The 27,005-nt window shown below is 52.0% G+C and overlaps 1 protein-coding gene across 2 annotated transcripts in view; it reads right to left on the bottom strand.

Moving 5' to 3' along the window:
• GOLM2 (golgi membrane protein 2) overlaps positions 1–27,005 on the bottom strand; it is a 54,048-nt gene that overhangs the window by 5,327 nt on the left and 21,716 nt on the right. The window contains exons 4-9 of one of the 2 annotated variants that reach the window (XM_038750121.1): positions 25,848–25,938; positions 22,482–22,626; positions 20,963–21,043; positions 19,074–19,172; positions 16,835–17,005; positions 4,607–4,774 (exon numbers count right to left, since the gene is read on the bottom strand). In XM_038750121.1, the coding sequence (XP_038606049.1) occupies positions 4,607–4,774; positions 16,835–17,005; positions 19,074–19,172; positions 20,963–21,043; positions 22,482–22,626; positions 25,848–25,938 (755 nt within the window). The remainder of the gene's footprint in view (positions 1–4,606; positions 4,775–16,834; positions 17,006–19,073; positions 19,173–20,962; positions 21,044–22,481; positions 22,627–25,847; positions 25,939–27,005) is intronic. The other variant, XM_038750122.1, reaches the window with a different exon arrangement.

Below are 27,005 nucleotides of genomic sequence, written 5' to 3'. Positions count from 1 at the left end.
AGAGCCCGGGCTTTGGAGTCAGTGGTCATGGGTTCAAATCCCGGCTCTGCCAGTTGCCAGCTGCGTGACCTTGGGCAAGTCACTTCACTTCTCTGGGCCTCAGTTCCCTCATCTGGAAAATGGGGGTTGACTGTGAGCCCCCCGTGGGACAACCTGATCACCTTGTGTCCCCCCCAGCGCTTAGAACAGTGCTTCGCACATAGTAAGCGCTTAATAAATACGATTGAATGAATGAATGAATGAACTAAGGAGCACGCGGCGCTCCTTCAAGATCTAGAAACCGTTCCAAGGAAGAGCGACTGCCTTCTCCACATCGGCTCGCAGAAGTCCGAGTCTGGGGACGATACGGGCTCTTGGTCAATATTCTATTTTTGGTTCAAGGGTCATCAAAGCTTGAGCCTCAAACCATTTCCCATGAGCCTTAAGGAGGGGGAAAAAAGGAAGAAATTATTTCCACCCCTCTTCCTTTATCCTTCGAAGAATTTCAGAAACCTTCTGCCCTCCTATCGCCGCCTCTTGCACTGGGATAGCGGTCCCGGCTCAGGGAATACTAATGATAATGATGGCATTTATTAAGCGCTATGTGCAAAGCACTGTTCTAAGCGCTGGGGGAGATACAAGGTGATCAGGTTGTCCCATGGGGAGGGGCTCACAGTCTTCATCCCCATCTTACAGATGAGGGAACTGAGGCCCAGAGAAGTGAAGTGACTTGCCCAAAGTCACACAGCTGACAACTGACTGAGCCCCTTCCTTCCTCTCCCCTCTCCATCCCCCCCATCTTAACTCCTTCCCTTCCCCACAGCAACTGTATATATGTTTGCACATATTTATTACTCTATTTATTTATGTATTTATTTTGTTTGTACATATCTATTCTATTTATTTTATTTTGTTAGTATGTTTGGTTTTGTTCTCTGTCTCCCCTTTAGACTGTGGGCCCACTGTTGGGTAGGGACTGTCTCTATACGTTGCCATCTTGTACTTCCCAAGTGCTTAGTACAGTGCTCTGCACACAGTAAGCGCTCAATAAATACGACTGATTGATTGATAAGTGGCGGAGCCGGGATTTGAACCCATGACCTCTGACTCCAAAGCCCGGGCTCTTTCCATTGAGCCACGCTGCTATCGGGGGGCAACTGCTCAAAACTTCCACTCTGCTCTTTCCCGGGAAAGCATGAGGTCTCCAGGAAGACCAGGGCAGCTGCAGGGGTGATGGGGGCTGTGAAGCCTCCGAGGAGCCCGACATCCCACTCCTCTGGCTCCTGAACTCTCCTGCTGCTCCACGTTTTTCTCTTGTGGATTTATCCTTGTCTTCTCCTTCTTTTCCCACCTTATCGTTTCAGCTCTCCCTAGGTGCCTCCAGGCCTTCTCTCCGCCTTCGGTTCTTAGATTAGGATCCCCTCGGGCATCGGGGATTGGGTCTGATTTTTAAAAAAGCATAAATATGTACGATGTTAAAGCACTTACTGTTTGCCAGGCAAATATGTGACTTGCCCAGGGTCACACAGCAGACAAGTAGAGGAGCCAGCATTAGAACCCAGGTCCTTCTGGCTCCCAGGCCCGTGCTGGAGCCACTAGGCCACACTGCTTCTCATTTCCACCCGTTTATTCTTTCCCAGCGCTCAGTAGAGTTCTTGGCCCACCATTACCGATATTTATTTTATTCTTTTAGACTGTGAGCCCACTGTTGGGTAGGGACTGTCTCTATATGTTGCCAATTTGGACTTCCCAAGCGCTTAGTACAGTGCTCTGCACATAGTAAGCGCTCAATAAATACGATTGATGATGATGATCAATACTAGGACTACTACCAGAGAAGCAGCGTGGCTCAGTGGAAAGAGCCCGGGCTTTGGAGTCGGAGGTCATGGGTTCAAATCCCGGCTCCGCCAATTGTCAGCTGCGTGACCCTGGGCAAGTCACTTCACTTAGAGAAGCAGCGTGGTTCAGTGGAAAGAGCCCGGGCTTTGGAGTCAGAGGTCGTGGGTTCGAATCCCGGCTCTGCCACATGTCTGCTGTGTGACCTTGGGCAAGCCACTTAACTTCTCAGAGCCTCAGTGACCTCATCTGCAAAATGGGGATGATGACTGTGAGCCCCATGTGGGACAACCTGATCACCTTGTATCCCCCCAGCGCTTAGAACAGTGCTCTGCACATAGTAAGCGCTTAACAAATGTCATTATTATTATTATTCTCTGTGCCTCAGTTTCCTCATCTGTAAAATGGGGATTAAGGCTGTGAGCCCCCCTGGGGGACATCCTGATCACCTTGTAACCGTCCCCAGAGCTTAGAACAGTGCTTTGTGAATAGTAAGCGCTTAATAAATGCCATCATCATTATTATTATTATTATTATTATTACCACTGCTGTTATGGTAGCTGAGTCCTTGGTCCAAAATGGGGCCCCTCGTGAAAAAGGAGAAAATGGTTTGCGGGCCACCTTGGAGAAACGAGGCCATCCGGGTGCCAGCTAAGAAGTACACTTAGTGGCCCCCCAAAAACCCCTGGGCGCAGCTCAAAGGCTGAGCACCCCCCGGGCCGGTTCCATGTACGCTGCTGCTGCCACTGTTGTTGTCCCAGGGATCCAAAGGTGCTCAGAGATCCTTGGAACCTCGCCTGGACTTCTCCGGTCTTCTCCCAGAGGAGGGGGGACAAGGGGAGGGCATGTTTCTGCTCAGTTCGGCCTTCCGACGGCCCCTTCCCCGCAGGTCAAATGGGGTGGTCATCCCTGTTCACTCCAGCTCCCCCCGTACTCCACGATGAGTCACCCAAAGACTACATCCGCCAAGGGCATTTGGGTTAAACTGAGAAGTGAAGACCCTCCCTCCTTTCATTGTCCGTCTCTCAGGCGGAGCCCTGGCCGTGACCCTCAACCCATACTGGCAGACACGTCTCATAAAAGAGGGCATCCGCTGACCCTCAGAAGACAGAAGATTCCAGCAGCCCCCAGTCCCCATGTCATCCCAACCTTGGGACCCACTTTGGGACAAAATCCCCAGGAACTTAAGGTGCTGGGGAGCTCCTGCAGTTTGAACCCATCACCCGGAGCGGTCAAGCACCTGAGCACGACCTCCCCCAACTTCCAAGGATCAATTAACCCCTCTAAGTGATGCTGGCATCTTAGGCCTATTTCGCTCGTGATTTATTGCCGGGTGAAATTCACTCTTCTGGCTCTCTCCCGTTAGATCGTGAATCTGGGGCCGGGCCAGGGCAATACCCAATCACACTCTATGGTATTTGCCCCAGCGCTTAGCACCGTGCCCAGCACAGAACAGGTGCTCAACAACTACCTTGAGTGCTACCGTACTCCTGGAATCCGGATAACAGTGCTGCACTAAAAGAGGAGGTATTGTATCAACCACTTACGTGTTTACATGGGATTGGACGGAGCCAATCCACGAACAACTGAGAACATCCGAATCCGAGCCACTATAAAGAATCCCCGACTCCGTCCCAGCCTGGCATCCGGGCACCGCTGCCACTGGTTGCTACTCCCCGGCAACTCTCCCTTTGGCCCCTCTTGAGGTGCTGGGGCCCCTGGTGCTCTCCCCTCCCCATCTGCCAGCCCCAGGCTCCTCTCTCCCACTCTTGACCCGCTTGGCGGGCTGCCACTCCTCGTGTGGCAACCTCAACTGTTCAAGTTGCCCTCCTCTCGCCTCTGGACCCATCTCCCACAAGGAAGTTTTTGCCGGGGACTAAGGGACTCGGAAGAATGAACGGGTCAGGCCACGGGCAAGCCCCTCATCGATCCATCTCACTCCAAGCGCCTCCAACCCCGATAGCCAGCGGCCGGCTGCAGACGGAGCCAGGCCCGTGCCCTGAGAGCACAGTCGTCCGTCTGTCCACCCCCCACTCCCCGTGGCGGGCAAGTGGTTATAATGCCCTTCTACAAATTGGCTCCTCCTGCTCGCCAAACCGGCTGCTCAGGATCCCAAAAGGAAAGTCAGGTTGCCCAAAAAGGGGGACTGGGGTGGGAGAGGAGGAGGAGAAGGAGGAGCAGGAGGAGGAAGGGTGGGCAGTAGGGGGAAGAGGAAAGTCAAAAACAAATGACAAAAGCAGCTAGTGTAAATGGACTTTTGTTTCCCCCCGGGCAATGCCATCGTGGGCCCCGGACCCAGACCTCCGGTCGATTCCACAACCAACTTCTACTCTTTGAAAGAGGGGGACTTGGCCACAGAAATGCAGGCCGCTGGCCCTCCGGGCAGCCGGCAGACTGGCCGACAGAGCACGGGACTCCACACTTTGCAGAAGCATGCGACACAACAGATGGAGGAGGCGGCATGCACACCGGGCTCACGAGGGAGATGCGTTGAATCTGTGCGCTCCGCGCCAACGTGCCGAGTTTCGAGACCGGAGAGGTTTCCGCCATCTCCAAAGGCGCCTCGGTGCAACCGGGTTAAGTCCTGGAGGTCGATGAACCCCGGCAGGCCCTTAACTCCCGAAAGGACGTTATATTTGGGAACCGCAGCCAATCGAATGAGTTTTCGGCAACAGGAAGTCCGGGAAGCAGTGCTCCCAGCTGTGGCCGGGGCCGGGATGCTACACAAATTCAACCTGTGGCACGGAGGCGGGTTTCACGTTCACAGCGCGGAGAGCAGGCCGGTGCTCACCTTGGATGTCTTCTTCGCCACCGTCACCATCCTCTTCCTCATTGTAGGCCAGCTCGGCCTGCTTGTCCGCCTCGTACTCACCTACGTTCCCATCGTCCCCGTTGTAATCCGCCACTTTAGAGCCCCGCTGCGGATCAACGGGGGACTCGTTCTCATCAAAGAACCGGCCTGTGAAGTAGGCAGAGGTTATGTCAGATGCAGGGGGGAGGGAAGAAAGGAGGGGGGAGAAAGGAGGGGGGAGAAAGGGAGAGGGGGAAGAGAGAGACAGGGAGAGAGAGTGATGGGGAGAGACATGGAGAGCGAGACATGGGGAGAGAGAGACATGGGGAGAGAGAGATGGGGGAGGGAGGGAATGGGGAAATAGAGAAAGGGAGAGGGGGAGAGAAAGGGAGAAGAAGGACGTGGGGGAGGGCGAGGAAGGGATGGGGAGAGGGAGGAGAGAGGGAAGAGGGAGAGGAAGGGTAGGATGAGGGAGAGGAAGGGTAGGATGAGGGGAAGGAAGAGATGAGAGAGAGGGAGAGAAGAGGAGGGGGTGAAAAAAGGGGGAGAGGAGAGAAAGAGAGGGGGAAAGAGAGAAAGAGGGGGATGAGAAAGAGGGAGAAGGAGAGGGAGGAAAGGAGAGGGGGAGAGAAAGGGAGAAGAAGGACGTGGGGGAGGGCGAGGAAGGGACGTGGAAGAAAGAGGAGAGAGGGAAGAGGGAGAGAAAGGGTAGGATGAGGGGAAGGAAGAGATGGGAGAGAGGGAGAGAAGAGGAGGGGGTGAAAAAAGGGGGAGAGGAGAGAAAGAGGGGGGAAAGAGAGAAAGGGGGATGAGAAAGAGGGAGAAGGAGAGGGAGGAAAGAAAGGAGGAGAGAAAGAGGGAGGAGGAGAGAAAGAGGGAGGAGGAGAGAAAGAGGGAGGAGGAGAGAAAGAGGGAGGAGGAAAGAGGGAGGAGGAGAGAAAGAGGGAGGAGGAGAGAAAGAGGGAGGAGGAGAGAAAGAGGGAGGAGGAGAGAAAGAGGGAGGAGGAGAGAAAGAGGGAGGAGGAGAGAAAGAGGGAGGAGGAGAGAAAGAGGGGGAGAGGGGGTGAGGAGAGAGGGGAGGAGGGGAGAGGAGAGAAGGGGGAAGGAAAAACGAGGAGGGAAGAGAAAGAGGGGGACGAGAGAAAGGGGGAGAAGGGGACCTTTCCAGATTGCTGGCCAGAGGGAGGGCAGTTGGGCCCAGGTGCCAACAGGGGCCAGGAGGAACCGCCGGGCTTCTGGAAGGCGGCGCTGGGGAGGTACACACCCTGCGCACGTGGCCGAGCCGGGCCTGGGCAATCCCGCCTGCGCTCGGAGCCCGGAGCCCGGAGCCCTCGGCTCTGGGCCCCACTACCCGGCAACAAGACTGCCTCGCTGTCCTCCAGTTTCCCGGAAAGCCATTCCGGGAACACAGCTTGTTTTCTCATTCCCGGGTTTCTCCTTGGGACTGCCGGCTTCCCTAAGGCGAGGAGCGTTTTCTCCTGATGGGACTTCCGAGATAGGAACGTGGCGGAGTTTGGGGTCTTTACGATGGGACTGAGGCCCGCCCGCCGTACATCTTCTTGCTAAGGGACTACGTTCCTCAGTTGACTAGGACTCCCACCGGAGTTGGCTTCTTGTTTCGGAATGCCAGACGAGACAGGAGAGCTGAAGCCTTTGTCTATATTATTTAATTGGCAAATTCGACTTCTTTCAGAGCGCTTACCAGAGATTTGGCAGAAAAAAAACCCGTTACGGTATAAGCTCCTTGTGGACAGGGAATATCACTATGCTACTCTACACTCCCCAAATGCCTGCTTGATATACACTGCTGCCAGAGAGGAAACGCGGTGGATTTTGGATGTCTTCGGGTGTCTTGTGTTCTCGATCACGCGTAGACACAACTAATTGATTCGCTGTGTGCTTCACTGGTTTCGGCAACCGCCGAGAAGCACAACTCAGCTGGCACTCGAGGGATACGTGACGGGCCACAGGCCGAAACTGGCATCCAAAACCGTCCGCGGCCAAGAGCCAAGGAAGACCCCCCCCAGGGGCACCCATGCCCATCTGTGAGGAGGCAGGAGGCAGATGGTCACAGAAAGAACAGGTTGTCAGTCCAATCTAAAGCTCCCCATGGGCATGGCCACCCCTGGGGCTGGCTATTTGGAGAGCAACCTGAGAGACCGTTTGGGCATTTGCCTCGGCGAGCGACGCTTAAAAGGAAACGGTCACCAGAATAACCGAGGACCGTCATCAATAAATCCTGTTCCCATCCAGACGGATCCAGGAGTCGGCCGGAGAAAACGGAGCAGAGCGGTCGTTAGATTTTGCAAGCTTCCACCGTCCTGTTTCCCGACCTCTGGTCGGTCACCCACAAAGCTGAGCCTCATCTCCCCCCATTTTCCACTCCCGGCCGGCTACCCACTGGGCTCTTTCTTCACAGGAAAAAAAAATCCCAGGAAGCGCCGGCGCCACTCTCCACTCCGGAATCACTGAAGTGTGTCAAACGTGGAGGTCAGGGGGCAATCAGACAAGACGATCTGCTTTCCACGGCCCTGTCTGTGGCAAATAAAGACCTGCATTGCCCCCTTTCCCTCCAATCTGAATTTCTGGCATTTATCCTCCGGACTGTAAGCTCATTGTGGGCAGGGAACGTGCCTGTTATATTGTTGTGTTGGACTCTCTCAAGCGCTTATTACAGTGCTCTGCTCTCAATAAGCATTCAATAAATACGGCTGATTGACATCATCATCAATCATATTTATTGAGCGCTTACTATGTGCAAAGCACTGTACTAAGCACTTGGGAAGTACAAATTGGCAACATATAGAGACAGTCCCTACTCAACAGTGGGCTCCCAGTACTTGGTGCCTAATAAGTGCTTAATATCACAGTCAGCACACAGACAGTCTTTACTTTACGCTTACACCTAAGCGTAGTTCTGCCCCTTCTCATATTTACTAAGCACTGCCTATGTACATAATAACAATAATGATCAAATAATAATAATAATAATAATGGTAATTGTTAAGCACTTACTACGGGTCAAGCACAGTTCTAAGTGCTAGGGAAGGTACAAGAAAATCAGGTCAGCCACAGTCCCCGGCTCACACACCGAGTAAGAGGGAGGAAAGGTATTCAATCTCCATTTGTGCAGATGAAGCAACTGAGGCACAGAGAAGTTAAGTGATTTGCCCATGATCCCACAGTAGGTAAGTGGTTGAGCCAGGAATAATAACAATAATAATAATAATAATGATGGCATTTGTTAAGAGCTTACTATGTGCAAAGCACTGTTCTAAGCGCTGGGGGGATACAAGGTGATCAGGTTGTCCCACGCGGGGCTCACAGTCTTAATTCCCATTTTAAAGAAGAGGTAACTGAGGCTCAGAGAAGTGAAGTGACTTGCCCAAGGTCACACAGCAGGCATGTGGCGGAGCCGGAATTCAAACCCACGACCTCTGACTCCAAAGCCCGGGCTCTTTCCACTGAGCCACGCTGCTTCCCAGGTCTATTCCCCCTCTCTCCCCTTTCTCCTCTCCTCTTTTGACTCCCAAACCAATGTTCTTTCCTCTAGGCTGCTCTTAAGCCAAAGCACTGTGCTAAGCACTGAGGTAGATATGGATAATTAGATCAGTCTCCAATCTACCGGGGGCTCACAACAAGGAGAGGAGGAAAAGGGGGATAAGTGACTTGTTAAGGTCAACAGAGAAGCAGCATGGCTCAGTGGAAAGAGCACGGGCTTTGGAGTCAGAGGTCACAGGTTCAAATCACAGCTCCACCAACTGTCAGCAGTGTGACTTTGGGCAAGTCACTTCACTTCTCTGGGCCTCAGTTACCTCATCTGGAAAATGGGGATTAAGATTGTGTCACTTTACTTCTCTATGCCTCAGTTACATCATCTGTAAAATGGGGATTAAGACTGTGAGCCCCCTCAATGGGACAACCTGATCACCTTGTAACCTCCCCAGCGCTTAGAACAGTGCTTTGCACACAGCAAGCGCTTAATAAATGCCATTATTATTATTATTATTATTATTATTACTGTTATTATCAGGGACACTGTTGGGACTACCACCTGGGTCTCCTGACTCTCAGTCCCGCACTCTTCCAAGCAGGCCCTGCCTCCAATCCGTCAATCATATTTACTGAGTGCTTACTGTGTGCAAAGCACTATACTAAGCTCTTGGGAGAGTACAATGCCACAAGACACAGACATATTCCCTGCCCCCAGTGAGTTTACAGTCTACAGGGGGAGACAGACATTAATATAATACTAGTAATTATGGTATTTGTTAAGCACTTACTATGTTGGCAGGCACTGTTCTAAGCACTGGGGTAGATACAAGATAGGTGGGTTGAACACAGTCCCTGTCCCACCCGGGGCTCACCGTTTTAATCCCCATTTTACAGATGAGGGAACTGAGGCACAGGGAAGTTAAGTGACTTGCCCAAGGTCACAGAGCATTCAAGTGGCAGAGCCGGCAATAGAACCCATGACCTTTCCAGGCCTGTGCTCTATCCATTAAGCCATGGTGGGTCACCACATACAACCAAAACAACAACAATAATAACCTCAAATAATGGTATTTGTTAAGTGCTTACTATGTGCCAAGTGCTGTACTAAGCACTGGGGTAGAGGCAAGATAATCAAGTCCTGATGTCAATGGTGGGTCACCACATACAACCCAAACAACAACAATAATAACCTCAAATAATGGTATTTGTTAAGTGCTTACTATGTGCCAAGTGCTGTACTAAGTAGTGGGGGAGAGGCAAGATCATCAAGTCCTGTTGTCAATGTTGGGTCACCACATACAACCAAAACAACAACAATAATAACCTCAAATAGTCGTATTGGTTAAGTGCTTACTATGTGCCAAGTGCTGTACTAAGCACTGGGGGAGAGGCAAGATAATCAAGTCCTGTTGTCAATGGCGGGTCACCACATACAACCAAAAGAACAACAATAATAACCTCAAATAGTCGTATTGGTTAAGTGCTTACTATGTGCCAAGTGCTGTACTAAGCACTGGGGTAGAGGCAAGATCATCAAGTCCTGATGTCAATGCCGGGTCACCACATACAACCCAAACAACAACAATAATAACCTCAAATAATGGTATTGGTTAAGTGCTTACTATGTGCCAAGTGCTGTACTAAGCACTGGGGGAGAGGCAAGATCATCAAGTCCTGTTGTCAATGGCGGGTCACCACATACAACCCAAACAACAACAATAATAACCTCAAACAGTGGTGTTGGTTAAGTGCTTACTATGTGCCAAGTGCTGTACTAAGCACTGGGGGAGAGGCAAGATAATCAAGTCCTGTTGTCAATGGCGGGTCACCACATACAACCAAAACAACAACAATAATAACCTCAAATAGTCGTATTGGTTAAGTGCTTACTATGTGCCAAGTGCTGTACTAAGCACTGGGGGAGAGGCAAGATAATCAAGTCCTGTTGTCAATGGTGGGTCACCACATACAACCCAAACAACAACAATAATAACCTTAAATAGTGGCATTTGTTAAGTGCTTACTACGTGCCAAGTGCTGTGCTAAGCACTGGGGGAGAGGCAAGATAATCAAGTCCTGTTGTCAATGGCGGGTCACCACATACAACCCAAACAACAACAATAATAACCTCAAATAATGGTATTTGTTAAGTGCTTACTATGTGCCAAGTGCTGTACTAAGCACTGGGGGAGAGGCAAGATCATCAAGTCCTGTTGTCAATGGCGGGTCACCACATACAACCAAAACAACAACAATAATAACCTCAAATAATGGTGTTGGTTAAGTGCTTACTATGTGCCAAGTGCTGTACTAAGCACTGAGCGAGAGGCAAGATCATCAAGTCCTGGTCAATGGCGGGTCACCACATACAACCCAAACAACAACAATAATAACCTCAAATAGTGGTATTTGTTAAGTGCTTACTATGTGCCAAGTGCTGTACTAAGCACTGGGGTAGTGGCAAGATCATCAAGTCCCACATGTGGCTCCCAGTCTAAATCAGAGGCAGAGCAGGGACTTAATCCCCAATTTGCAGATGAGGGAACCGAGGCACAGAGGAGTTAAGTGACTTGCCCAAGGTAGAGAAGCGGCGTGGCTCAATGGAATGAGCCCGGGCTTTGGAGTCAGAGGTCACGGGTTCGAATCCCGGCTCCACTAATTGTCAGCTGTGTGACCTTGGGCAAGTCACTTCACTTCTCTGGGCCTCAGTTCCCTCATCTGTAAAATGGGGATTGACTGTGAGCCCCACGGGGGACAACCTGATCACCTGGTAACCTCCCCAGCACTTAGAACAGTGCTTTGCACATAGTAAGCACTTAATAAATGCCATCATTATTATTATTATTATACAGCAAATGTGAGGCAGCGTCAGGATTGGAACTTGGGGCCTCTGATTCCCAGGCCTGTTCTCTTTCTCTTAGGCCTTGTTGGAGCCTCACAGAGAAGCAGTGTGGCTCTATGGAAAGAGCCTGGGCTTTGGAGTCAGAGGTCACGGGTTCAAATCCTGGCTCTGCCAACTGTCAGCTGTGTGACTTTGGGCAAGCCACTTCACTTCTCTGTGCTTCAGTTCCCTCATCAGTCACATGGGGATGAAGACTGTGAGCCCCCCGGGGGACAACCTGATCACCTTGTCACCTCCCCAGCGCTTAGAACGGCGCTTTGCACATAGTAAGTGCATAATAAATGCCATCGTTATTATTATTCTCCAGTCACTGGCTGTCGCTAACGTCCCCCCCGCCGTTTTTTTTTTTTATAATGGCATTTATTAAGCGCTTACTATGTTCTAAGCGCTGGGGAGGTTACAAGGTGATCAGGTTGTCCCACGGGGGGGGCTCACAGTCTTCATCCCCGTTTTCCAGATGAGGGAACTGAGGCCCAGAGACGTTAAGTGACTTGCCCAAAGTCACCCAGCCGGGAGCCGGGATTTGAACCCATGACCTCTGACTCCAAAGCCCGGGCTCTTTCCACTGAGCCATGCGCTTCTCCCCTCTCCCTTTCTATTCCCTTTCCAAGTCCCCTCACCGGCAGACAGAGCGCCCGCTTTGGTTTCTCCAACGTTGAACTACAGCATCGGGGTGGCGTTTCCCCGGCAGCCTTTATAAGCGCTTCCCAAATACAACGATTAGCATCCTCCGCTTCAGACGGACGGCAAACCTGAACCCGGAGCCCGGACCGGCTCCACGCAAATTCCCGGGTGGCGGCCGCGTCTCAGTTCCTCCAGGCGCGGGTTATCACGTCGCGAAGGGATCGGGGAAGCTGGGGACGCCGGCCCAGATATGGGACGTTACGGGGCTGGTGGCAGCCTTGCCTGCTGTGTGACCTTGGGCAAGTCACTTCACTTCTCGGTGACTCAGTTCCCCCACCTGTAAAATGGGGATTGCGACTGCGAGCCTCACGCGGGATAAGGACAGCTTGGAAGTCAGAGGTCATTCATTCATTCGTATTGATTGAGCGCTTACTGCGTGCGGAGCGCTGGACTCAGCGCTTGGGAAGTCCAAGTTGGCAACCTATAGTGGGCTCACAGTCTACGAGGTCGAGGGTTCAAATCCCGGCCCCGCCACTTGTCAGCTGTGTGACTTTGGGGAAGTCACTTAACTTCTCTGTGCCTCAGTTACCTCATCTGTAAAATGGGAATGAAGACTGAGCCCCATGTGGGACAACCTGATCACCTTGTATCCTCCCCAGCACTTAGAGCAGTGCTTTGCACATAGTAAGTGCTTAACAAATGCCATCATTATTATTATTATTATTATTATTATTATTATTATTGACTGTGTCCAACCCAATTTGCTTCTATCCACCCCGGCGCTCAGTACAGTGCCTGGCACATACGCGCTTAACAAATACTGTAATTATTATTGACAGCAGGCATGCTTTTCCTGTGCAACAGAAGAAGTGACTCAGTGGAAAAAAGCACAGGCTTTGGAGTCGGAGGTCATGGGTTCAAATCCCGGCTCTGCCAATTGTCAGCTGTGCGACTTTGGGCAAGTCACTTAACTTCTCTGTGACTCAGTTCCCTCATCTGTAAAATAGGGATGAAGACTGAGCCCCACGTGGGACAACCTGGTCACCTTGTAACCTCCCCAGCACTTAGAACAGTGCTTTGCACATAGTAAGCGCTTAACAAATGCCATTGTTGTTATTATTATTATTATTATTACTAAGGACTGTGTCCAACCCAATTTGCTTCTATCCACCCCGGCGCTCAGTACAGTGCCTGGCACATAGCACGCGCTTAACAAATAGCCTAATTATTATTGACAGCAGGCACGCTTTTCCTGTGCAAGAGAAGCAGTGTGACTCAGTGGAAGAGAGCCCGGGCTTTGGAGTCGGAGGTCATGGGTTCAAATCCCGGCTCTGCCAATTGTCAGCTGTGTGACTTTGGGCAAGTCACAACTTCTCTGTGCCTCAGTTATCTTTTTTTTATGGCATTTATTAAGCGCTTACTATGTGCAAAGCACTGTTCTAAGCACTGGGGAGGTTACAAGGTGATTAGAATGTCCCACGGGGGGCTCACAGTCTTCATCCCCATTTTCCAGATGAGGCAACTGAGGCCCAGAGAAGCGAAGTGACTTGCCCAAAGTCACACGGCTGACAATTGGCGGAACCGGGATCTGAACCCATGATCTCTGACTCCAAAGCCCGGGCTCTTTCCACTGAGCCACGCTGCTTCTTGTCTCATCTATAAAATGCGGATTAAGACCACGAGCCCCCCGTGGGACAACCTGATCACCTTGTAACCTCCCCAGCGCTTAGAACGGTGCTTTGCACATAGTAAGCGCTTAATAAATGCCATAAAAAAAAAAAAAGCTTTTGGGAAGACAGCAGAGCAGGGTGCATCTACATACACGTGGGGACCGTTGACCCAGTTCACCGGCCAAACAAAAATATCATTCAGAGGGGCCTTTGCCCGTGTGCACGTGTCTGGCTTATCTCCTGTTTGTTCACCGTTGGATTGTCTGATGTCTGATGTTTTTAGACTGTGAGCCCACTGTTGGGTAGGGACTGTCTCTATATGTTGCCAATTTGTACTTCCCAAGCGCTTAGTACAGTGCTCTGCACATAGTAAGAGCTCAATAAATACAATTGATGATGATGATGATGCCTTATCTCCATACTCTCTGCCCACAATCTATCCGGCTGCTCCGCGGGCTAATTCCAGCTCAGATTGCTCTTGCCGCAGTGGAGATCTTGCCCCTGCCAAGTCGCAGGGGTGGATTCAGGCTCCAAAATGACCCCACCCGGGGCGATGGCGGACAGGTGTGCAGGCTGCGGAGACCCACGGTTCCCCCCCCGCCAGCCACACACTATTTCCCGCTGGACTGCCGAGGGGACCGGCACCGCCTTCTATCGTGCTTCTCCTACCACCCTCTTTTCAAAACTTCGCTCGCCAAGAGCCGCCCCATCCCAACCGTTGGGTGGGAGGTGCCCCGCTGACTCCTCAAAACTTTCCTCCCCCCCACCTCACTCGGGTCCTCACTCCCCCGACGGCAGCTGCTTGGGTACCCTGACATCTACAGTCCATCCTCCGTGAAGTGGGGCTTCGGTGAGCATCGGCAGACTTGTGTTCAGAGTCTTCGGCGACGTCGGAGGACGGAGCATGTTCCAAGACCTCGCCCTCTGGCTGGTGAGACCCCTGGGAATCACTGAAGATGCCGGAGACTTGGGACGGCCCCAGATCTCCAGGGGCTGGAGAGAGGGCCGGCAGGACTATCACGTGGTATATCTTCCGCCTGGCCTCGGGCCAACGCTGCAGAGACACCCTGAAGGTACCTGGATTCGCTCTGCTGCTTCTCTGACGGCAGGCGCCACATTCCCCGGAGGAGGAAGGGTCCCGACAACGTTTGGCTCTGGGATGCTGACGCAGGCCTCTGGCTTTGAGGATGCCGGAACATCCCCTTGGTCATGTGCAAGTTCCCCCCTAAAGCCCATCGTCAGCCTCTTGGCGACCGCACAAAAGTAGTTCAGAATCCTTTTCGGGCCAACTTATGCGTCCACGCCCAGAACCACCTGGGCCAACTCCACGGTTAGGTCGCCCTGGCCATCTGTGGAACCAGCAGTCCGGGGGCTCCCGGGTCCCTTCCTGCATTCAAGCCGGGCTGGGAGAAACAGGGGAATTGAGACCTCGGGGATGTTCCACGATGCTACGACTCGATTCCGTTTGCATGGGGGTATGCTCAAACCCCCTCAGTCCTGCCCGCCCTGCTATCGCGGAGCGGGCTGGGGACGCTCGGGGAGCAGCCGAGAGAAGGGACGGGCCTTGCGACGCCGAGGGTGCCGGGGCCAACGTCTCCTAGGCTGGGCAGACTTCAGATTTCAGCAAAGCCAGCTTTGCACCAGGAACGGGCTGCGGTTTCTACCCAGATGGGAGAGATGTCCGCCAAAGCTGGGGCTGCTATTTATTGCTGAAAAACACGTGCGGCCAGTGGTGCTTCAGGGCGTTCGAGGTGGGGCTGGGTCTGACCAGACCATCCTGCTACACCAGAGATTTCTATTTGTTCCTGCCAAGACTCTACAGGGCCCAAGGCACCCAGCCACAGAATCACCCCAAAGGAAACCGCCCCCCCAGCACCACCAAATCCCTCCGAAATGGCCAGGATCCCCGCACACTATCTTCTGGGTTCGCCTTGGCCGTGGGAGACAAGGCCCTCCGAAAAACAGCGCGGTCAACACACGAGAAAGCAGGACTTTGGGCCACCGTCAAAACCCGCAGCACTGCCTCTGATCAAGAGCCCCAAGGGAACGGCACAGCCCCCGGATCGAGCGGTCGGTAGGCCGCCAGCCGTGGAGTCGGGGGGAAGTGGAGTGCGTCCACCTCTGCTCAGCAGAGATCCCCCAACTCAGCAAACAAAACCCCAACGATGATGCTGCGGGACTTCAAAGACTCCCCCGGCGACAACAGCCAGGAAGGGGATCGTAGAAACTCCCACAGGAGCGGCAGCCGAGCTTCCCACTCCAGAAATGGCCTGGCAATTCCCAGGAAGAGGCTTCGCCACAGCGGCTCACCCGGCCCACGCTGGACCACCAGAGGGGATCGCCGCTGCACGGAAGCTACACAAGGAGCCGCCCAGATAAGATCTAGCCCCCTCCCCGAACCACGTTGGCGACCTGGGGCGCAGAACCACAGGGAGACGGGCACTTTGAGCACCGGGCCAGTATCCTGCGGTCTACTGGGTGGATTTCTGAAGCTGGTGGAAGTTTTGGCCCCACTGGGAAGATGTCCCTTCAGCCACCCTGGTCCCCAGGGCACCAACCCAACCCTTTCCCAAGTAGCGCTTTTTTTTTCTACCAAATAGAGCCCTATGGGCTGGGGGTGGGGGGAAGCATTATGTTTTGCCAAGAGGTCTACATGGTGGGAAAGTAAGAGGCGACTCCAATTCAACACATCTTCCTTCCTTGATGCTCTCCATTTCTACTTTTAAAATTAAATCTCTGAGGAAGGAAATTCTCGCCCAAGCAAACCAGAATATGGGCGAGGCCTGGATGTAAGTGCAACCTGCAGCTGTTCCAGGAGAAAGGAGAGGAGCCCCCCGCCCAGCTCCAAGGCACTGAGAAACTGCCTCATCCGGCTCCCCGCGCTCCGGGCTGAGGGAGCCCCAGAGGGGCCTGCTGGTTCTCAGACGACACTCTCCCAGCTAGCTCCCCGGGGAGGGGGGCTACCTGCCTCAGTCTCCCCCATCCTGCAGTCACTATTTCTGGCCCTCTGGAGTCCCACTGCCCCGCCCCGCCGACTTGACTTCAGCCCCAACCAGACTGTAACTTCAGAGTAGCAGGGCAAGATCACCTCCTGAAAAGCTCTCGACAGGAGCTGGCCTTTTAAGCAAAGGCTTGCCGCTGCCCGGAGCTGGCTTCAGAGAGGTTTCGGTTCAAATCACTGCCAAGTCCCGGAGTCCCTCTAAAAACGGGTCAAGGGGGAAACAAAAAAGGGGCGATGGTTTTAAATCCTTACCGCTCCCGGCCCTAGGAGTGGAAATCCATGCCACTTCATCCAAGTTGGCCCGACAGTACGTCTCCAGGGCAACCCCCTCACCTGGATTAAGCGGTTACATTCTGGGGTGGAGAGGCCTAGGCTATGCCATGTCAGCCAGCCAGTCGGGGGACCTCCCTTCCAGCTCCCTCGCTCCATCCCCCTGCTCCGCGCTTGTAACCCACGGGCGGGAAAGTTAGCCTATCCCGAGCCACTGGGCCTCTCGGAGGGCTTCCGACAAGTGGGCGCTGAGACAAGTTCCTTACTTTGCTTCATCTTGTGGAAGTCACCGACTCTCTCCTTTGGCACTGGCTTGGGCAGGTCGGGGTGAGCTCTGCGCTCGCCGTCTTTCTCCCCGTTTTGGCCGGTAATTAAACGCTGCAGAGGATTGGCAGGGATGGGCTTCGGAGGGGCAGGGTTCTCGTCAGAGTTTCCACCTGTGGCACAAAGATATCGTTACCTTGCTTTCGGACGGGGACCTGTACTGCACTTCAGGGTCCAAGAGAACAAAAGCAGTGCAGCTCAACAGCTTCCCTCCCTCCCCCTGGCCATTCTCCTTTTTTTTTTAAAAAAAAAAAAAGATATTTGTTAAGCACTTACTATGTACCAGGCACTGTACTAAACACTGGGACAGAGGTAAGCTAATCAGCTTGTATACAGTCCCTGTCCCACATGGGGCTCACAGTCTTGATCCCCATTTTACAATAAGGGAACTGAGGCATCACGGAGTTAAGTGACTTGTCCACGGTCGGTGGATGTGGGATAAGAACCCAGGGCCTTCTGCCTCCCAGGGCTGTGGTGTAGCCACTAGGCCACACTGCTTCTCCTCATCCTCTTCACCCCCTCCATCTAGAGTCTAGTTTAGAATCTGTCTCCCTCCAGGCCCCTCAAAGGCTGGGATCAAGTCTACCAATTCTACCGTACTCTCCCTCATCACCAGTACAGTGCTCAGCATGTAGCGGGCACTTAGTGGTTTGACCCAGTTTTCGGGTTGATGAACACAACGAACTATCGGGAGGCGGCAGCCTCTCACACCCACTCGAGTACACACCAACAAACACCCGATCCACAACAGGTGACTTGGACACCCGCATGAAGCCCCAATTTGGGGCTTGGATTTCACATCCCGTACCGTGGAGCCGATACAAGCCACGGGACCCCAAGCGCAGCTGGCAAGCAGGCTCCCTTAACTGCCCCAGGAGAACTCGAAAGGGATCACTAGCCTCCCACGGTGCTGATCCCTTCCCTCTCGGGAAACACTGGAGACCATCCCGGGTTTCCCCTACCGCAGCGGCAGGGCCAGGGACAAATCTGGAGGAGAAAAGTCCTCTCCTCCTCCGCTGCTTAGAGAAGCAGCGTGGCTCAGTGGAAAAGAGCATGGGCTTTAGAGCCAGAGGTCATGGGTCAAATTCCGGCTCCACCAATTGTCAGCTGTGTGACTTTGGGCAAGTCACTTAACATCTCTGTGCCTCAGTTCCCTCATCTGTAAAATGGGGATGAAGACTGTGAGCCCCCGTGGGACAACCTGATCACCTTGTAACTTCCCCAGTGCTTAGAACAGTGCTTTGCACATAGTAAGCGCTTAATAAATGCCATCATTATTATTATTATTATAAAAGTTTGAAATGCTCTCCCCATTGACCAGGCTGGCCCGGTGGCATCAGGGACGCAGCGGCAGCGTTGGGGGAAGTAATCTGGAGGCTGACACCTCCCTCCCCAGCCCAGTGAACATCACCTGTTAGGCCCTGGTCCCACCTGGAATGAGGACCATGAAGGGATTTTGCCCCGAACGCTTCTAATCCCATTGGGAAAACACGCCAAAATTCCTGGGGCTCACGATACTGGGGACTCCCGAGCCAAATCTCCAGTAGTAACACTTCAGGCCCTCATAAAACGCACCCAATTAGAGGTCCCTGGCCTTGCAGATCATGGACTAGTTGCGACCTTTCAAAATGGTCAATCTTTTTCCAGGGGTTGGGTGGAGACCCTGATTTTTATTGAACCAATCAATGGTATTTACTGAGTGCTTACTGTGCGTAGAGCACCACAATAAGTGCTTGGGAGAGTACAATACAACAGAGTTGGCTGACACATTCCCTGCCCAAAATGAGCTAAATCGCATCCCCTCCAAGAGGCCTTCCTTGATTACGCCCTCATTTCCCCTACTCCCTCTCCCTTCTGCATCACCCATGAACTTGGATCTGCTCCCTTTTAAGCCCTTCATATTCACACCTAACCACTGCACTGCTACACTTATATGTAATTTATCTGAACGTCTGTCTCCCCGTCTAGACTGTTAAGCTCCTTGCGGCCAAGGAACGTGCCTACCGACTGCTGCGTTCAGCTCCCGCAAGCTCTTAGTACAGTGCTCTGCACACAGTTAAGCGCTCAATAAATACACTGACTGACTGGATGTTGGCATTCGTTAACGGACAGGAGACCTGAGCGGGCACCCTACATTTTCCAGAGCTTAGGAAACCAAGCCGTGGGAGGGAGACTGCATACCTGGAGCCACTTTTGGGGTGTGGGGCTGCCCCGTTGGTGGATACACGTTCACCTGATGATCTTCCCGGTGAGGAAGAGCAAGAAGGGGCTTCTTGAGAGCTAGAGGAGACAGACAAGATTCCTGCTAGAGATACAAAAACCTATTTCACCAAACACCCCACCAGCCCCGGTTCGGGCGAACGGTTCTCCCAAGTCGAATCGCTCCATCCGATTTTATGAACCTTACAGTGGATTCAATTCCCAATGGATATGAGCATCGGCGTCTCTTACGCTCACCCACCAGCGGGTCGGATGGACTCCACTTTCCCAAGGGAGAGCTTGGGAAAGGGGCACCCATCTGCCCGCAACAGGACCCATCACGTGGCCCGTTGGTTCGATGTGTTTCCATCCGCCGGGGGACAAGAGAGCGGCGTAGCTTAGTGGAAAGAGCCCGGGCTTGGGAGTCCGACGTCATGGGTTCGAACCCCGGCTCTGCCATTTGCCAGCTGCGTGACCTTGGGCAAGTCACTTACCTTCTCTGGGCCTCAGTGACCTCATCTGTAAAATGGGGATGAAGACTGTGAGCCCCACGTGGGACAACCTGATTCCCTTGTATCTACCCCAGCGCTTAGAACAGTGCCTGGCACATAGTAAGCACTGAACAAATACCAACATTATTATTATTATTATTATTGACAGGTCCCTTTCCTCTCCACAACACTCAGCTTAGATACTACGATCCTGCCAATCTGGGACCAACGCCACAACCAGATGTGAAAACCTCATCAATCGTATTTATTGAGCGCTTACTACGTGCAGAGCACTGTAAAACAGAGAGTTAGCGCCCAATCACCCACGACGGGGGGCCGGGGGGAGATTGGGCGGAGAGACTGACTCGTTGCAGGTAGCAGTCTCTATCACTCTATCCCACTGAAGTGTGGTTATTATTATTTTTGGGTTTTTTTTTTAATCAAAGCTCCTCGAAGTGGTGGGCACTGCTGCCCTTCACATGGAAAAATGCCCTGCAGGAACTGGCCAGGGATATCTGAGGAGTTAACGCGTGACTATACCATCTCTGCCCTCAAAGAGTGTACAGTCTAGCGGGGAAGGGCTACTGCCATCGCTGCAGGGTGACTTTCTGGCCTGGGAGAGGACGAAGGGCCCAACTGGCTCCTCAGATCTCCGTACGTGTCCTCAGTTCATAGCCTGTCCAGGTGGCAGCAGTAATAATAATATTAATAATAATAATAATAATGGAATTTGTTAAGCGCTTGCTATCATCATCATCATCATCATTCGTATTGAGCGCTTACTATGTGCAGAACACTGTACTAAGCGCTTGGGAAGTACAAATTGGCAACATATAGAGACAGTCCCTCCCCAACAGTGGGCTCACAGTCTAAAAGGGGGCACTGTAGTAAGCGCGGAGATGGATACAAGCAAATCGAGTTGGACCCAGTCCCTGCCCCACGTGGGACTCACAGTCTCAAACCCCATTTTACAGATGAGTCACTGAGGCCTAGCGAGGTGAAGTGACCGTTCCAAGGTCACACAGCAGACACACAGCAGAGCCGGAATTAGAACCCGGGTCCTCCTGATCGCCAGGCCTGAGCTCTATCCGCTAGTCCAAGTTGTTTCTCCAGTATTGATCGAGCCCCTCGAAGGCGGGCAACGGGCCCCAGGCAGACGGGCAGCGCCAACCAGCCGGAGCTCCCCAGATCTAAATGGCTCTCCGTTTGTAGCCTGGAAAGCCCGGTGTTGGCCGGTGGCTGGCACTCAGGTGCATCCTTTATACTGGGCCCAAGGTTCGGACTTCCTCAAAACCGCTCACCGGCGGACGGTGGCGGGGGCCACTTCAACCCAGGGAAGGCAGCCCTCTCCCTCCATTCCTCAGAGGGAACGGTACTCACCGGTGGGAAGGTCTTCCGCTTTGGAGGGGTCATTCTCCTCGATCCCGGGCATGCCCGCGTCGCTTCCGCCTTTCACCTGATCTGCCCAAGGAATAATAATAATAATAATAATAATGTTGGCATTTGTTAAGCGCTTACTATGTGCAAAGCACTGTTCTAAGCGCTTGGGGGGATACAAAGTGATCAGGTTGCCCCACGTGGGGCTCACAGTCTTCATCCCCATTTTACAGATGAGGTAACTGAGGCTCAGAGAAGTTAAGTGACTTGCCCAAGGTCACACAGCAGACAGAACGGCCCTCTGGACTCTTGCTGATTGAAGTTAACCCGGAGCTACCGGCGAAGGGGCTGGGGCGGCCTTCTCTCCGCCTTTGGGCCCACTCTCGGTCTCTGCCCCACCTCCCCACCCCCTCGGGACAGGTCCCGCTCTCCCCCCGGGCCCCTGCCTTCCTGACTTTCAATCGTACTTATTGAGCACTTACTGTGTGCAGAGCACTGGACTAAGCGCTTGGGAAGTACAAGTTGGCAACGTATAGAGACGGTCCTTACCCAACAGTGGGCTCACAGTCTAGAAGGGGGAGACAGAGAACAAGACAAAACATAATTAACAAAATAAAATAAATAGAATAAATATGTACAAGTAAAATAGAGTAATAATTATGTGCAAACATATGTACATATATACAGGTACATACTTGGTATATACAGGTATATATAACTTGCCACCAATGGCCGCACCTAGTCGGGGACACATTCGTAAAGATCATTTAATAATAATAATAATAACGATGGTATTTGGTGATCATTTAATAACATAATAATAATAATAATAATAACGATGGTATTTGTTAAGTGCTATGTGCAAAGCACTGTTCTAAGCGCTGGGGAGGTTACAAGGTGATCAGGTTGTCCCACGGGAGGCTCACAGTTTTAATCCCCATTTTACAGATGAGGTAACTGAGGCACAGAGAATCAATCAATCAATCGTATTTATTGAGTGCTTACTGTGTGCAGAGCATTGTACTAAGCACTGGGGAAGTAATAATAATAATAATAATAATAATTGGCATTTGTTAAGCGCTTACTATGTGCAAAGCACTGTTCTAAGCGCTGGGGAGGAAACAGGGTGATCAGGTTGCCCCACATGGGGCTCACAGTCTTAATCCCCATTTTACAGATGAGGTCACTGAGGCACAGAAGTGAAGTGCCTTGCCCAAAGTCACACAGCTGATAGTTGGTGGAGCCGGGATTTGAACCCATGACCTCTGACTCCAAAGCCCGGGCTCTTTCCACTGAGCCACGCTGCTTCTCTTTCTTTCTTTCTCTCTCTATCTCTGCACCCGCTGAGCCCTCACCTAGTTTTGCTGCAGAGACCTGACTCCAGGACAGGACCGAATCCCGCCCCCCTCCCGCTGCCCAGTGCATTTCCGGGCAGGATCACGGGGCGGCAGGCACAGGGCGCTGGAAAACACTCCGCTGGGTTGAGATTCAGCCAGAACAGGGAGCAGGGAGTCAAACCTACCTTTGCCCGGGGGGATCTGGTTGCTCGAGGGCTCCTCATTCTTAGACGGGGTGGGCTCTGCTCCCTCGGCGGCGGGCGGGGGCCCCGGCCCACCTGGTCTACCCTGCTCGTTTTCATTATTGGACTGGACCTTCGGAGCCTCCTGCTGTTGAACAGAGACATATTATTGACAGAATAAATTGAATGAACAACCTGATCACTTTGTAGCCTCCCCAGCGCTTAGAACAGTGCTTTGCACACAGTAAGTGCTTAATAAATGCCTCCTCCAGGAGGCCTTCCCAGACTGAGCCCCCTCCTCCCCCTCTCCATCCCCCCCACCTTACCTCCTTCCCCTCCCCACAGCACCTGTATATATGTTTGTACGTATTTATTACTCCACTCTATTTGTACATATTTATTCTATTCATTTTATTTTGTGAATATGTTTTGTTTTGTTCTCGGTCTCCCCCTTCCCTGTGAGCCCACTGTTGGGTAGGGACCATCTCCGTATGTTGCCAACTTGGACTTCCCAAGCGCTTAGTCCAGTGCTCTGCACACAGTACGCGCTCAATAAATACGACTGAATGAATGAATGAACATTAGGGGATGGTTAGCTACTGAAACACTCCAAAGAGGAAAGACCCTCCTGACGGTCGCTTCTCCATTCAGTCAGAAGCGCGTTAGTGCCTTGCTGTCAGCCATAAATCTGCAAAACCTTGAACGTAGGTCGGTCCCTCAGGCCGGAGGATCACAGTCTTGACTCTGCCAAAAACCATCACCATCGCTTTCTCGGGGTTCCCGTTCAGTAGCCTAAAATTGCATTGTGACTGGAGCGATCCACTAAAGAGAGTTCAGAACGTGTACTTTCGCCCAAATGACCACCCGCCGGCCTAAACGGCACCAGAATAATAATAATAACCCTAATATTTAAGTGCTTACTACATGCCAGACACTCTACTAAGCGCAAGCAAATAGAGTTGGACACAGTCCTTTGTCCCGCGTGGGGCTCACAATCTTAACCCCCCTTTTCGACTGTGAGCCCACTGTTGGGTAGGGACCGTCTCTATATGTTGCCAACTTGTACTTCCCAAGCGCTTAGTACAGTGCTCTGCACACAGTAAGCGCTCAATAAATACGATTGATTGATTGATTGATTGATTGATTTTACAGATGCAATAACCTCCACACCCGCGCTCGACCCACGAGGGCACGGAGGGCCAAACAGGGAGGGGAAGACGTGGGGAAGGCTGAGGAAGAAGAGACTCTTGCAATCCGTCGAGCTCGCCTGGACTCCTCTGAACCAGCCGGTTCCGTCACCCAGATTTCCCCGCGCCTGTCCGGGATGTTCCGCATCACGGGCTCGTACACGGTTCGCTCCCAGAATGTAAACAGCAGGAGAAGCGCTGGAAAGCGGCTGAATGCGCCAAGGCCGGAGAGATTCCCCATGAAGCACAGCCTCAGGCGCTCCTGAGAGCACAGTGCCGGCATTCTCTCCCTCTCCTTCATCACCGATTCATCATCAATCGCATTTATTGAGCGCTTACTGTGTGCAGAGCACTGTACTAAGCACTTAATTCAAGTAGGTCTCAAGTGCGGCGTCTGCAAATACTCCACTGGGGGAATCGTGATCCCGCCGGCAAAATGCTCAAGAATCCAGCACTCGGCTTTTCCCCCCATCTCCATTCGCTCTGCCCTTCCTCCCTCCCTAGCTGCTTTCCTTCGAGGTTGAGAAAGCAGAAACAGAGACGGGGCCTTCATTTCCATCGTTATCAGGTGCTTGGGGAGGCACTTCAAACACTGAAGGCATCCAACAAATGCTGTTGCTGAGGAATATAATAATGGTGGCGTTTATTAAGTGCTTACTATGTGCCAAGCACTTGGGTAGATAGGAGATAATCAGGCCGGTCACAGTCCTTGCCCTTCATGGAGCCTGGAGTCTAAGTAGAAAGGAGATTGGGCTTTGACTCCCCATTTTGCAGATGGCCCGGGAAAGTGCAGTGACTTGCCCAAGATCACCCAGGAGGCAAGTGGCAGAGTCAGGGTTAGAACCCGGGACCTCTGATGCCCAGGCCCCTGCTCTTTCCAATAGGCCGTTCTGCTCTGGATGCCTTTGGCCGATGCCATGGCAACAGGATTTGGGGGGAGGCTGTAACCTTTGACCCTAGAGGGCAGGTCAAGTGGGCCTCTGTGTCTGGAAAGCTCGAGGCCCTCACAGCCTGAGAAGACTGTATATATATAGTCTATAGCGCTTATACGGTTTCCTCTTATACTTGCTGCCAACTTGTATAAGCACTTTATATATATATATATATATATGTATATATATATATATATATACATATATATATATATATATATATATATATATATAAAATGGAGAACCGTACCAAGCGCTTGGGAAGTACAAGTTGGTAACATATAGAGACGGTCCCTACCCAACAGTGGGCTCACAGTCCCCATAAGCACTCTGATACTATCGACCCCACGGTCCTTACGGATGTCTCCATCTGTCCTTTATTTTAATGTCCGTCATCCTCTCTAGTCTGTGAGATCTTTATGAGCAGTGATTGTACTCTCCCAACCATTTAGAATCATGATCCGCACACGGCAAGCACTCCCTACCAGTGACTGATTGACGGCGGTTCGACAAGAATACGCCAAACGACCTCGTGGGCGGAGAGGATGCGGGGAAGAATAAGCAGAGCCACAGCGGGTGGCTCCTCCTCCCCCTCTCCATCCCCCTCATCTTACCTCCTTCCCTTCCCCACAGCACCTGTATATATGTATTAATGTTTGTACATATTTATTACTCTATTAATTTATTTATTTTACTTGTACATATCTATTCTATTTATTTTATTTTGTTAGTATGTTTAGTTTTGTTCTCTGTCTCCCCCTCTTAGACTGTGAGCCCACTGTTGGGTAGGGACTGTCTCTCTATGTTGCCAACTTGGACTTCCCAAGCGCTTCGTACAGTGCTCTGCACCCAGTAAGCGCTCAATAAATACGATTGATGATGATGATGACCAGTTCCCGCCGCCTCTCGTTCCCCGATTCCGGCTTGCCAGCGCGGAGCGGCAGGGCGCTGGAACCAAGCCGGCTCCAGGCCTGGCACGGTTTTCTGACATTTCAAAACTGTCGGTGGGTCCTTAGGGAGTCTGACAGGCTTAACGGTTCCTCCAGCTTTTCCCGGAGGGAACTGACTCATCTCCACTGGAGTTCGACGCGTGCCCGAACTTGGCGAACCCCACAGCAGGACAGCGCGGGCGATCACCTTCACAGAAACCGTGACCCTACTCGAGGCGACAGGGTCTCGGCAGCGCCTTGATAAGCGCCGGATTCCAGATTTAGTTTCCCAAAGGGAGGCTGTTCTACATTACGATTTACCTTTTGTTCTTTCAAAAACTGGTCCGCCAGCTTCTTAATATTTTCCTCATGCTGGGCCCGGAGTTCCTTGATCTGCTGTCCACACTGAAAACTAAATCAGAAACATGAGTCGCTTCTCTTGGGCAAGATGTGGGCACATGCGAGAGAAGGCAGGCAAGAGCGCGAGAAAGAGCATCAGCAAAAACATTCTGAAGTTTGGGGGGTTTGGGGATGGAGGGATCACGTAAGAGTTGGCTATCGATAAGAGCCCAGGAGTGACAGGGGGAAGCGCTTAGTACAGTAATCAATCAATCAATCGTATTTATTGAGCGCTTACTGTGTGCAGAGCACTGTACTAAGCGCTTGGGAAGTACAGGTTGGCAACATATAGAGACAGTCATCATCATCATCATCAATCGTATTTATTGAGTGCTTATTATGTGCAGAGCACTGTACTAAGCGCTTAGGAAGTACGGGTTGGCAACATATAGAGACAGTCCCTACCCAACAGTGGGCTCACAGTCTAAAAGACTGTAAGCGCTCAATAAATATGACTGAATGAATGAATGGCAGGTAGCGGATTAGACTGAGGACAAGGCACTTGGATTTGCTCCCTTCATTCACCCCACCCTCAGCTCCAAGCCACTTATGTCCATATCCGTAATTTATTTATATTAATATGTGTCCCCCCCTTCTAGACTGTGAGCCCACTGTTGGGTAGGGACCGTCTCCAGATGTTGCCAGCTTGTACCTCCCAAGCGCTTAGTACAGTGCTCTGCACACAGTAAGCACTCAATAAATACGATTGAATGGAGTGAATGAATAGAATTGAAGCTAATTGTGGGGAGGGAACGTGTCCACCGACTCTGCTATATAACGCTCTCCCAAGCCCTTAGTACAGTACTCTGCATACAGTAAGCGCTCAATAAATGCCACTGGCTGATTGACTGAGTGACCGCGAAAGGGAGGTTGAGGAAAACGAAGAAGGACGTACCCCCCCCCCAAGTCTGGTGGCCCCAGAGTGGGCCACAGAGGGTGGTTTGGGACTACAGGAAGGACTGGGGCTGGTAGCCAAGTCAAGTTAGGGGGGTCTCACAAGAGAAACCAAACCCCTCCAATCCCCAGGAGGCAGGAGAGAAGTTCGTTCATTCATTCATTCATTCATTCAATCGTATTTAT

Source organism: Tachyglossus aculeatus, chromosome 8 (assembly GCF_015852505.1).
Source record: "Tachyglossus aculeatus isolate mTacAcu1 chromosome 8, mTacAcu1.pri, whole genome shotgun sequence".
NCBI lineage: Eukaryota > Metazoa > Chordata > Mammalia > Monotremata > Tachyglossidae > Tachyglossus > Tachyglossus aculeatus.
This window is presented reverse-complemented; position numbering and strand designations above follow the sequence as displayed.